This window comes from Oncorhynchus gorbuscha, linkage group LG04 (genome assembly GCF_021184085.1).
Source record: "Oncorhynchus gorbuscha isolate QuinsamMale2020 ecotype Even-year linkage group LG04, OgorEven_v1.0, whole genome shotgun sequence".
Lineage (NCBI taxonomy): Eukaryota > Metazoa > Chordata > Actinopteri > Salmoniformes > Salmonidae > Oncorhynchus > Oncorhynchus gorbuscha.
The window spans coordinates 52,219,873-52,232,239 of record NC_060176.1 but is presented as its reverse complement, the minus strand read 5'-3'; the positions used below and the strand labels follow the sequence as shown (position 1 = coordinate 52,232,239).

At 41.3% G+C, this 12,367-nt stretch overlaps 2 protein-coding genes across 2 annotated transcripts; both read right to left on the bottom strand.

Annotated features, from left to right (window-relative positions):
• Positions 1-2,769: 2,769 nt before the first annotated feature.
• Positions 2,770-4,071, bottom strand: LOC124033286 (polyubiquitin-like). Its single transcript, XM_046345271.1, has 2 exons — positions 3,928-4,071; positions 2,770-3,467 (listed from the first exon to the last, which is right to left on the bottom strand). The coding sequence occupies exon 2, from the start codon at positions 3,456-3,458 to the stop codon at positions 2,988-2,990; it is 471 nt and encodes a 156-aa protein (XP_046201227.1). The 5' UTR covers positions 3,459-3,467; positions 3,928-4,071; the 3' UTR covers positions 2,770-2,987.
• A 4,327-nt stretch (positions 4,072-8,398) lies between these two features.
• Positions 8,399-9,699, bottom strand: LOC124033285 (polyubiquitin-like). Its single transcript, XM_046345270.1, has 2 exons — positions 9,584-9,699; positions 8,399-9,096 (listed from the first exon to the last, which is right to left on the bottom strand). The coding sequence occupies exon 2, from the start codon at positions 9,085-9,087 to the stop codon at positions 8,617-8,619; it is 471 nt and encodes a 156-aa protein (XP_046201226.1). The 5' UTR covers positions 9,088-9,096; positions 9,584-9,699; the 3' UTR covers positions 8,399-8,616.
• Positions 9,700-12,367: the final 2,668 nt, after the last annotated feature.

Sequence of the window (12,367 nt, the reverse complement as noted above, 5' to 3'; positions counted from 1 at the left end):
AACTGATGTCTGCCATGTCAGCTGAGGTCAGTGGTGTTAAAAGCAGTTCAATCAGGTGTAGACTTCTGAGAAGTATAGGTGTTTAGTGTTTGTTGTTGTTTCCTGTGCCATCCCATGAAGCTTAGCCTATTCTCTCACTAAGTATGTGAGGACACCTTTCACCGCTGATGTCCTGTTAGTAAAATACAAAGTCATTTTACACTACAGATGTGCCTTTAGGCAGAATTCTTGGTCATTCTAATTTCTGTCATAAGCAATGAGAGCAGAGAACGCTTGGGTGTTTATATTTTTAGCCATATGACTTAGCAGCCATTACAGTCATGGCGTAAGACGATCCAATTTAACTAAGATGTCAGATTGGGAAGGTATACCAAAGAAAATGTATTGCATACTTACACTACAACAGTGATTCTCAACTAGGGAGCCTCAGGGGTCTCAGAGACATTTCAAGGGGCCTGGGGAGGACAACAATTTTCAGGCGGACGCTGTTTGCATGACAGGCCTCAAGAAACAAAAACTAAAAACAAACAAACCAAAATATCTCAGGTTTTAGTTTGGTACTGTTTCAAATACAAAACATGACATGCAGCCGGTAGATGATGGGGGCAGTGTTTTGGAAACGGATGTAACCTTTGAGACTGACGACAGCTGTGGCCTGCTTTTCTTTCCGGAGCAGAGAGCAGCTGAATGCAGTGATAACAGGGGAAGTGTTGAGGTGGATCGACTGAAGTTGAGGATCCCTGGTGTCTGTGATGCACACCGTTTGGTAAGAAGCAGACCCGGAGGGGAGCGCGAGACTGAGGAGACCCTGTCTGTCCTTCTGAGTTTTGATGTAGAGTGTTTGCTTTCGAAACATGAACCGCCAAGCCGTGCTTCTTAACACCTGCCCGCTTAACCCGGAAGCCAGCTGCACGTATGTGTCGGAGGAAACACCGCTCAACTGATGACTGAAGTCAGCCTGCAGGCGCCAGGCCCACCACAATGAGTCGCTAGAGCGCGATGAGCCAAGCAAAGCCCCCTCGGCCAAACCCTCCCCAAACCCGGATTACGCTGGGCCGATTGTGCGCCGCATGGTACTCATGGTCACATCCGGCATTGACACAGCCTGGGTTCGATCCCAGGCTGTAGTGACGCCGCAACACTGCGATGCAGTGCCTTAGACCACTGCGCCACTCAGGAGGCCCCAAATGCAACTTTTTTCAATATTAAATTGAATGTCATTGAGAAAATAAAGGTTTCATAATGTATTTTTTTGCTAATGTCTTTTCTGAATTTCAAAGTCATCTGAGAAGAAATCATCTAGTTTTTCAAAAGTATCTGTATTTTCAGTTTACATGTAATCAATTACACCCCAACCCTGTTTGTGGTTGACTCGTAAGAATATGGGGCTACTTTGATTTGCAAACTACGCCAAGGTAAATGTGTCCTTTGCCAAGACCTTTCAACTTTTCTCTCTGTCTTTTCAGCCAATCAGCTTCTGCTCTGAGAACCCCCTTGTCTTTCCTGACAACAGTTGCTTTTATCATAGTTACATTGTTTGAATTCACTTGAAGAAAACTTTCTTCAATTCTGACCACCACCATGACAACAAATAAACTGTCTACGTGTTTTTCAGTGGCATTCTCTCGGCCTTGGGAAGTCTTCTATCAACACAACATGGCAGCAGCACAATATGGTAGTAGCACAAAAGATGGTACAAACATTATTGGGCACAGACAGCTATTGTCATGCCTGTACATTCATTTGAATCCATTCTAATGCTGTTTTAGGGTAAGAGGGGGGCAGACTCCACAGAAAGGTGAATAGTATTTATTGGCCTGCCTTGAAGATGAACTGGAAAGTGTGGACCTCCTTCCAGTTCATCAACATCAACTATGTGTCTGTACAGGTGAGCAGTTCTCATTGGATTTTCTTTTAAGGATGCATACATTTGGAATATACCGTGGTGCTCTGTTGCCAATCTGTGTTTTTGTGTTTTCAGTTTCGAATGCTGTTGACCAAATTGGTGGCATCATTGTGGAATGCTTAGCTTGCATCTGTGAGGAAGTGAAGCCTCCCAAGATCTTCTCCCAAATGACTGAATGAAGAGGGCACCGTGTGTGTGCCTCAGGAGTTACATAATGTTACAAGGGCTGGCCTGTGAATGCCAGTGCAGCAAGCTGGTACAACCAGGCAAATTGACTGGGGTAGTGTTTAGGACTTTGGTCAAATGCTACACAAGGTGCAAAACTAACAGAATCCTAACACATTCAATGTGTTGCTCACATGCAAAATAACCTATAACTGAAATAATACGTCTTAATTGTATTCTAACTGATATTTAAAATATTTAATGAATTGAAACACTTGAGTATGCTTCCTTTGTGCCAAGGTGTATTTTGGTTTGAGCAATGGTAAATATATGTTACCTATTCTTCATAGATACACATTTATATTTGTATAGTTTAAGATGAAGCAAAGCAAAAGTGCTGTAGGAAATGAATAATAGTAACTGTTTCGGCCTTGAATCAAACTAATTTAAAACCATCTGAATGTATAACGTTTAGGATTTTCATCAGACCATGAAACATTGTGTATATTGATGACAAGGCCGGCCGGAGTTTCCTCAAGTGGACTGCTTTGTCTCAATTTGAGTCAACTCAACTGTAAATGTTACTGCTCTGTCTCTATCATGTCAAATAAGAGAGCAATAGCACAACGGACAAGAAACTGACCAGTACCTTATGTTGCTTTGTCTTTTCTTTTGAGTTGGAGCCATGACAATGATGGTTGACAGTTTTAGTTTTATACATGTTTATTACTTGATAACAATCTCATTAATATACGCCTATATCAGCCATGCTTAATTTAAAGTTTACAATTGAATACAAATGTAGGACAATTCACATTTTTGTTCAAGATTGATTGCTTTTTCTCTATAGACATGGAATGCATAATAAGTTAAGGGCTTCATGTGACAGGTGGTTTCAGGTCGATACTGGGTTTCTTCAGCCTCCTCTTAGACGGAGCGTCAGATAGATGGTGCTTTGATTTCTGATGTTGTAGTTCTCCAGCATCTGGCCATCCTCGAGCTGCCTACCCTCATGAATCAGCCTCTGTTGGTTGGCAGGGACTGCCTCCTTGTTTTGTACCTTGGCTTTGAACTGGGTTACAGTCTCACCAGGCACCACATCATATGTGTGTGTCTGGCCCCTTTCGTTTTTCAGGAACACCTGGATAGGAGCGGGCTCCGTAATCAGCACCATCACTTTAGATCCTGAATGCAGGCCATAGTCGCTCAAAGTTTTTGAATCATCGCTGAGACTGATGTTGTTCCCATTGACACCTAACAGCCTCTGCTTTGTTGTGGCCACTTCAAAGTGTTGTTGAATCAAACTCTTGAGAGACCCCACGGTGGTGTGTGGCGGAACTGTCAGGGGAAGTGAGTTCCCGTTCAAAAGCGTTATAGTGAGTTCCATGATAGATATCTGAAAGAGGATTTCATGTATTATTTATTTGGCCTTACATTAGCATAGCTCAATTGAATGTTTTGAATGAATTAGTTTAGTAACACTTTACTTAAAGCCTACAGGTGTAATGCTTTATAACTTGTTAAAAGCATGTATGATCCTTATAATAAGGCTAACAATATGTAATGTTTTGTCTCTATCCAACATTTCAGCTGACTGAAATGGCTGGTATATAATGACAATCATTATGAGATGATTGAAAGACATAAGGGAGTCGTACACACTCATGACAAGTTATACTGTACAATGCATTACAACTTTTATATTTACCTACAGGCTTTAACATTACCATTTATTCAGCCCATTGTAATAACTAACAAATTCTAAGATAATTTGCTTGATATGCTGTTCAGCTTTTTTCTCCAGTACATTTCTGTAAAATAGGCCTGCTGTAGCTTAATAATGGAAAATGACTTACATGTTCAGTAGATACTGTTGGGAAGTTGTTGTTGTGAAGTCTTGCAAGTTTGTTTTAAGAAATACTGTTAGTAAATCCGTATGCTGACAATTGAAACTTATCCGATGAAAGATGGTGATAGTTCTGTCAGTGTTCATCTGAGCAGTCTATATATATAACATCTGACCTGCCCCGCCCCTCAAACTGAGATTCGTTTTTCACTCTCTGCCGCGCAGCTTTCGGTTTCTGTTATAAAATAATAAATAAATAAATATATGCCATTTAGCAGACGCTTTTATCCAAAGCGACTTACAGTCATGTGTGCATACATTCTACGTATGGGTGGTCCCGGGGGATCGAACCCACTACCCTGGCGTTACAAGCGCCATGCTCTACCAACTGAGCTACACAGGACCAGTCTGCTGCTGTTTGCAGAAAGTTGATTGCAATAAATTGTTTCTTTGATATTGCCCAATGGCAACTTGCCCCCATTCAAAGTATGCCCAATATTGATTTAATTGATGCATATCACACTGAAATTCACTAAGATCACTCTTGCTCGGGGGGGGGGGGGGGGGGGGGGATCAAATATTCGGACCGGGAGGGGTTCCAATCCTGCCCTCCGGTGACTAAAAATTAAACTGCAGTTTCTTGACTGTCTGTCCAGCTCTCTAATAGTCACTAGAGAGCCGGGGAGCATCGACAATTCATAATTTTGAGGCAAGGAAATATATATTTTCTTGATGTCAGTGCCGCTCTCCAGACGTCGTTGAACACCGAATGCGGTCTTCGGGGTAAAATGAGTTTGACACCCCTGCTCTAGACCATTCCATATAATTAATTTTTCTAAATCGGGGTAGGCAACTATATAGATTCAACAGCCTGCCGATTTTTGTCGGAGGGGATGATCCAGATGTCAGAACATAATTATAATAATTTGTACACTACAAATTGACCACAACTAAGCCAAAAATTAGATTGTATTTACAAATAAATATTTCATACTTTGATTACATTGAAACACGATCACATCTAGTTTTCTATTCGTGGGAGTACTTGGTGAACAGATTTCTGCATAATTCCTGATGATTGTAGTCTTATTTTGACCTAAACCTTTGGGGAGCCAAAAACATATATAGTGGCCCGGTTTGGCCCGCAGTCCGCCTTTTGCTGAACCCTTTTCTAGATCATTCCCTATCATTGAACCAGGTTCTAGATCATTCCCTATGATTCTAGAGCATTCCCTATTTTTCAACACAGATATGTCAAACACCAGAAAGGAAAGAGAAACCTAATGTCATTATCAATGAAACCCAACCTCATTGGGAAAACCCAGGTCCAGATGATACTGGCAATGATGAGGAATTGCAGGTATTTTGTGATACGTCAGACATATACCTTTGTGAATTCAGAGGTAATTTTAACAGCAATACAAATAAAATACTATATACTATACCCTGCCTCATCCTCCCCAAAATGATGTCAACACATGTTTATATTGTCAGTAGTTGAATCATGTCATTCAGACTACACATCTTAGTCAGACTGTACCCAATGTTATTCACCCGTATGTTCTCTAGTACAAACAGTAACCAGTGGATGTAGAGTAACTTCTATATTCTCCAGTAACTTATGTTCTCCTCTTTCATTTCTGCCTCTATGGATATTTCCAGGGGTCAATGACCTCTGTGCATTTGACTGATGTGATTCTAATGAGTCAGAACTGATGTCTGCCATGTCAGCTGAGGTCAGTGGTGTTAAAAGCAGTTCAATCAGGTGTAGACTTCTGAGAAGTATAGGTGTTTAGTGTTTGTTGTTGTTTCCTGTGCCATCCCATGAAGCTTAGCCTATTCTCTCACTAAGTATGTGAGGACACCTTTCACCGCTGATGTCCTGTTAGTAAAATACAAAGTCATTTTACACTACAGATGTGCCTTTAGGCAGAATTCTTGGTCATTCTAATTTCTGTCATAAGCAATGAGAGCAGAGAACGCTTGGGTGTTTATATTTTTAGCCATATGACTTAGCAGCCATTACAGTCATGGCGTAAGACGATCCAATTTAACTAAGATGTCAGATTGGGAAGGTATACCAAAGAAAATGTATTGCATACTTACACTACAACAGTGATTCTCAACTAGGGAGCCTCAGGGGGTCTCAGAGACATTTCAAGGGGCCTGGGGGAGGACAACAATTTTCAGGCGGACGCTGTTTGCATGACAGGCCTCAAGAAACAAAAACTAAAAACAAACAAACCAAAATATCTCAGGTTTTAGTTTGGTACTGTTTCAAATACAAAACATGACATGCAGCCGGTAGATGATGGGGGCAGTGTTTTGGAAACGGATGTAACCTTTGAGACTGACGACAGCTGTGGCCTGCTTTTCTTTCCGGAGCAGAGAGCAGCTGAATGCAGTGATAACAGGGGAAGTGTTGAGGTGGATCGACTGAAGTTGAGGATCCCTGGTGTCTGTGATGCACACCGTTTGGTAAGAAGCAGACCCGGAGGAGCGCGAGACTGAGGAGACCCTGTCTGTCCTTCTGAGTTTTGATGTAGAGTGTTTGCTTTGAAACATGAACCGCCAAGCCGTGCTTCTTAACACCTGCCCGCTTAACCCGGAAGCCAGCTGCACGTATGTGTCGGAGGAAACACCGCTCAACTGATGACTGAAGTCAGCCTGCAGGCGCCAGGCCCACCACAATGAGTCGCTAGAGCGCGATGAGCCAAGCAAAGCCCCCTCGGCCAAACCCTCCCCAAACCCGGATTACGCTGGGCCGATTGTGCGCCGCATGGTACTCATGGTCACATCCGGCATTGACACAGCCTGGGTTCGATCCCAGGCTGTAGTGACGCCGCAACACTGCGATGCAGTGCCTTAGACCACTGCGCCACTCAGGAGGCCCCAAATGCAACTTTTTTTCAATATTAAATTGAATGTCATTGAGAAAATAAAGGTTTCATAATGTATTTTTTTGCTAATGTCTTTTCTGAATTTCAAAGTCATCTGAGAAGAAATCATCTAGTTTTTCAAAAGTATCTGTATTTTCAGTTTACATGTAATCAATTACACCCCAACCCTGTTTGTGGTTGACTCGTAAGAATATGGGGCTACTTTGATTTGCAAACTACGCCAAGGTAAATGTGTCCTTTGCCAAGACCTTTCAACTTTTCTCTCTGTCTTTTCAGCCAATCAGCTTCTGCTCTGAGAACCCCCCTTGTCTTTCCTGACAACAGTTGCTTTTATCATAGTTACATTGTTTGAATTCACTTGAAGAAAACTTTCTTCAATTCTGACCACCACCATGACAACAAATAAACTGTCTACGTGTTTTTCAGTGGCATTCTCTCGGCCTTGGGAAGTCTTCTATCAACACAACATGGCAGCAGCACAATATGGTAGTAGCACAAAAGATGGTACAAACATTATTGGGCACAGACAGCTATTGTCATGCCTGTACATTCATTTGAATCCATTCTAATGCTGTTTTAGGGTAAGAGGGGGGCAGACTCCACAGAAAGGTGAATAGTATTTATTGGCCTGCCTTGAAGATGAACTGGAAAGTGTGGACCTCCTTCCAGTTCATCAACATCAACTATGTGTCTGTACAGGTGAGCAGTTCTCATTGGATTTTCTTTTAAGGATGCATACATTTGGAATATACCGTGGTGCTCTGTTGCCAATCTGTGTTTTTGTGTTTTCAGTTTCGAATGCTGTTGACCAAATTGGTGGCATCATTGTGGAATGCTTAGCTTGCATCTGTGAGGAAGTGAAGCCTCCCAAGATCTTCTCCCAAATGACTGAATGAAGAGGGCACCGTGTGTGTGCCTCAGGAGTTACATAATGTTACAAGGGCTGGCCTGTGAATGCCAGTGCAGCAAGCTGGTACAACCAGGCAAATTGACTGGGGTAGTGTTTAGGACTTTGGTCAAATGCTACACAAGGTGCAAAACTAACAGAATCCTAACACATTCAATGTGTTGCTCACATGCAAAATAACCTATAACTGAAATAATACGTCTTAATTGTATTCTAACTGATATTTAAAATATTTAATGAATTGAAACACTTGAGTATGCTTCCTTTGTGCCAAGGTGTATTTTGGTTTGAGCAATGGTAAATATATGTTACCTATTCTTCATAGATACACATTTATATTTGTATAGTTTAAGATGAAGCAAAGCAAAAGTGCTGTAGGAAATGAATAATAGTAACTGTTTCGGCCTTGAATCAAACTAATTTAAAACCATCTGAATGTATAACGTTTAGGATTTTCATCAGACCATGAAACATTGTGTATATTGATGACAAGGCCGGGCCGGAGTTTCCTCAAGTGGACTGCTTTGTCTCAATTTGAGTCAACTCAACTGTAAATGTTACTGCTCTGTCTCTATCATGTCAAATAAGAGAGCAATAGCACAACGGACAAGAAACTGACCAGTACCTTATGTTGCTTTGTCTTTTCTTTTGAGTTGGAGCCATGACAATGATGGTTGACAGTTTTAGTTTTATACATGTTTATTACTTGATAACAATCTCATTAATATACGCCTATATCAGCCATGCTTAATTTAAAGTTTACAATTGAATACAAATGTAGGACAATTCACATTTTTGTTCAAGATTGATTGCTTTTTCTCTATAGACATGGAATGCATAATAAGTTAAGGGCTTCATGTGACAGGTGGTTTCAGGTCGATACTGGGTTTCTTCAGCCTCCTCTTAGACGGAGCGTCAGATAGATGGTGCTTTGATTTCTGATGTTGTAGTTCTCCAGCATCTGGCCATCCTCGAGCTGCCTACCCTCATGAATCAGCCTCTGTTGGTTGGCAGGGACTGCCTCCTTGTTTTGTACCTTGGCTTTGAACTGGGTTACAGTCTCACCAGGCACCACATCATATGTGTGTGTCTGGCCCCTTTCGTTTTTCAGGAACACCTGGATAGGTGCGGGCTCCGTAATCAGCACCATCACTTTAGATCCTGAATGCAGGCCACAGTCGCTCAAAGTTTTTGAATCATCGCTAAGACTGATGTTGTTCACATTGACGCCTAACAGCCTCTGCTTTGTTGTGGCCACTTCAAAGTGTTGTTGAATCAAACTCTTGAGAGACCCCACGGTGGTGTGTGGCGGAACTGTCAGGGGAAGTGAGTTCCCGTTCAAAAGCGTTATAGTGAGTTCCATGATAGATATCTGAAAGAGGATTTCATGTATTATTTATTTGGCCTTACATTAGCATAGCTCAATTGAATGTTTTGAATGAATTAGTTTAGTAACACTTTACTTAAAGCCTACAGGTGTAATGCTTTATAACTTGTTAAAAGCATGTATGATCCTTATAATAAGGCTAACAATATTTACATTTACATTTTACATTTACATTTAAGTCATTTGGCAGACGCTCTTATCCAGAGCGTCTCTATCCAACATTTCAGCTGCCTTAAATTGCTGGTATATAATGACAATCATTATGAGATGATTGAAAGACATAAGGGAGTCGTACACACATGCATTACAACTTTTATATTTACCTACAGGCTTTAACATTACCATTTATTCAGCCCATTGTAATAACTAACAAGTTCTAAGATAATTTGCTTGATATGCTGTTAAGCTTTTTTTCTCCAGTACATTTCTGTAAAATAGGCCTGTTGTAGCTTAATAATGGAAAATGACTTACATGTTCAGTGGATATTGTTGAGAAGTTGTTGTTGTGAAATCTTGCAAATTTGTTTTAAGAAATACTGTTAGGAAATCCGTATGCTGACAATTGAAACTTATCCGATGAAAGATGGTGATAGCTCTGTCAGTGTTCATCTGAGCAGTCTATATATATAACATCTGACCTGCCCCGCCCCTCAAACTGAGATTAGTTTTTCACTCTCTGCCGCGCAGCTTTCGGTTTCTATTATAAAATAATGATGGAGTCTGCTGCTGTTTGCAGAAAGTTGAGTGCAATAAATTGTTTCTTTGATATTGCCCCCATTCAAAGTATGCCCAATGTTTATTTAATTGATGCACATCACACTGAAATGTGTGTATGTATGTGTGTGTGTGTGTTGGGGGGGGGGGGTCAAATATTCGGACCGGGGGGGTTCCAATCCTGCCCGCCGGTGACTAAAAATGAAACTACCGTTTCTTGACTGTCTGTCCAGCTCTCTAATAATCACTAGAGAGCCGGGGAGCATCGTCAATTCATAATTTTGAGGCAAGGAAATATATATTTTTGATGTCAGCCGGCCTTCGGGTTAAAATGAGTTTGACACCCCTGCTCTAGACCATTCCATATAATTCATTATTCAAAATCCGGGTATGCAACTATATAGATTCAGCCTCTGGCCGATTTTTGTCGGAGGGGATGATCCAGATGTCAGAACATAATTATAATAATTTGTATACTAAAAATTGACCACAACTAAGCCAAAAATTAGATTGTATTTATAAATAAAAATAATTTCATACTTTGATTACATTGAAACGCGATCACATCTAGTTATCTATTCGTGGGAGTATTTGGTGAACAGATTTTTGCATAGTTCCTGATGATTGTAGTCTTATTTTGACCTAAAACTTTGGGGAGCCCAAAACAATTATAATGGCCCTGTTTGGCCCGCAGTCCGCCTTTTTCCGAACCCTGTTCTAGATCAATCCCTACCATTGAACCAGGTTCTAGATTATTCCCTATGATTCTAGAGCATTCCCTATTTTTCAACACAGATATGTCAAACACCAGAAAGGAAAGAGAAACCTAATGTCATGATCAATGAAACCCAACCTCATTGGGAAAACCCAGGTCCAGATGATACTGGCAATGATGAGGAATTGCAGGTATTTTGTGATACGTCAGACATATACCTTTGTGAGTGCAGAGGGAATTTTAACAGCAATACAAATAAAATACTATATACTATACCCTGCCTCATCCTCCCCAAAATGATGTCAACACATGTTTATATTGTCAGTAGTTGAATCATGTCTTTCCGATTACACATCTTAGTCAGACTGTACCCAAAGTTAGTCACCAAATGTTCTCTAGTACAAACAGTAACCAGTGAATGTACAGTTACTTCTATATTCTCCAGTAACTTATGTTCTCCTCTTTCATTTCTGCCTCTATGGATATTTCCAGGGGTGAATGACCTCTGTGCATTTGACTGATGTAATTCTAATGAGTCAGAACTGATGTCTGCCATGTCAGCTGAGGAAAGTGGTGTTAAAAGCAGTTCAATCAGGTGTAGACTTATGAGAAGTATAGGTGTTTAGAGTTTGTTGTTGTTTCCTGTGTCAACCCATGAAGCTTAGCCTATTCTCTCACTAATTATGTGAGGACACCTTTCACCGCTGATGTCCTGTTAGTAAAATACAAAGTCATTTTACACTACAGATGTGCCTTTAGGCAGAATTCTTGGTTATTCTAATTTCTGTCATAAGCAATGAGAGCAGAGAACGCTTGGGTGTTTATATTTTTAGCCATATGACTTAGCAGCCATTACAGTCATGGCGTAAGACGATCCAATTTAACTAAGATGTCAGATTGGGAAGGTATACCAAAGAAAATGTATTGCATACTTACACTACAACAGTGATTCTCAACTAGGGAGCCTCAGGGGGTCTCAGAGACATTTCAAGGGGCCTGGGGGAGGACAACAATTTTCAGGCGGACGCTGTTTGCATGACAGGCCTCACACCAATGATCAGAAAATTGCCTGAGATGACTCTGCCCTGTAGGAGTATGATTCATGGACAAAGTGGATCCATGCCTTTTGGCATCAAAAAGTTTGTGGAATCAGGCTGGTTAAAGAAGGAGTTGGGTTCTGTCAATTTGGTCAAAGCATCCAGAAGTGGACTCACGTTCCCCGACTCGGAACGAAAGCTGTGGCCTGCTTTTCTCTCTGGAGCAGAGCGCAGTTGAAAGGAGTGATAACAGGGGTAGTGTTGAGGTGGATTGACTGAAGTTGAGGATCCCTGGTCTGTGATGCACGCCTTTTGGTGAGACACAGACCTGGTGGGGAGCGCCAGACTGAGGAGACCCTCTCTGTTCTTCTGAGTTTTGATGTAAAGTGTTTGCCAGATAAAGTCATGCTAGGGTATATAAGTTATCCTGTGAGAGATTGTGTTTCACGAACCCACTATTTTGTTACAGGTGCCAAGTTTATGGTCATGTTGCAGCAGTATGAATGAGGGAGATTCTGAGGTGTGAATTGTGCAGGAGAGCATAGTTCAAAGGAGAGTGTGGTTTTGGTGTTCAAAGTTTGTTTACATTTTTAGGGTGACCATATTTGTTGGGGATCAGAAATGTCCTGTGCGAGTGAGACAGGTTGAAGTTTCCAGGGTGAGAGCAGTGCAGAAAGTGTCATGCTTAGGTAGTGAGGAAAGTAACGGATGGTGGGGAAAGGGTGAGGGTCCCTGAGAGGGTCCCTGTGAGTAGTAGACCAGTACAGAGTGACCCGTACAGTTTGTGCAT

What these genes read in the sequence shown, in the direction of transcription:
- LOC124033286 (XM_046345271.1), bottom strand. Translation starts at nt 3,458, where the DNA reads ATGGAACTCACTATAACGCTTTTGAACGGGAACTCACTTCCCCTGACA.
- LOC124033285 (XM_046345270.1), bottom strand. Translation starts at nt 9,087, where the DNA reads ATGGAACTCACTATAACGCTTTTGAACGGGAACTCACTTCCCCTGACA.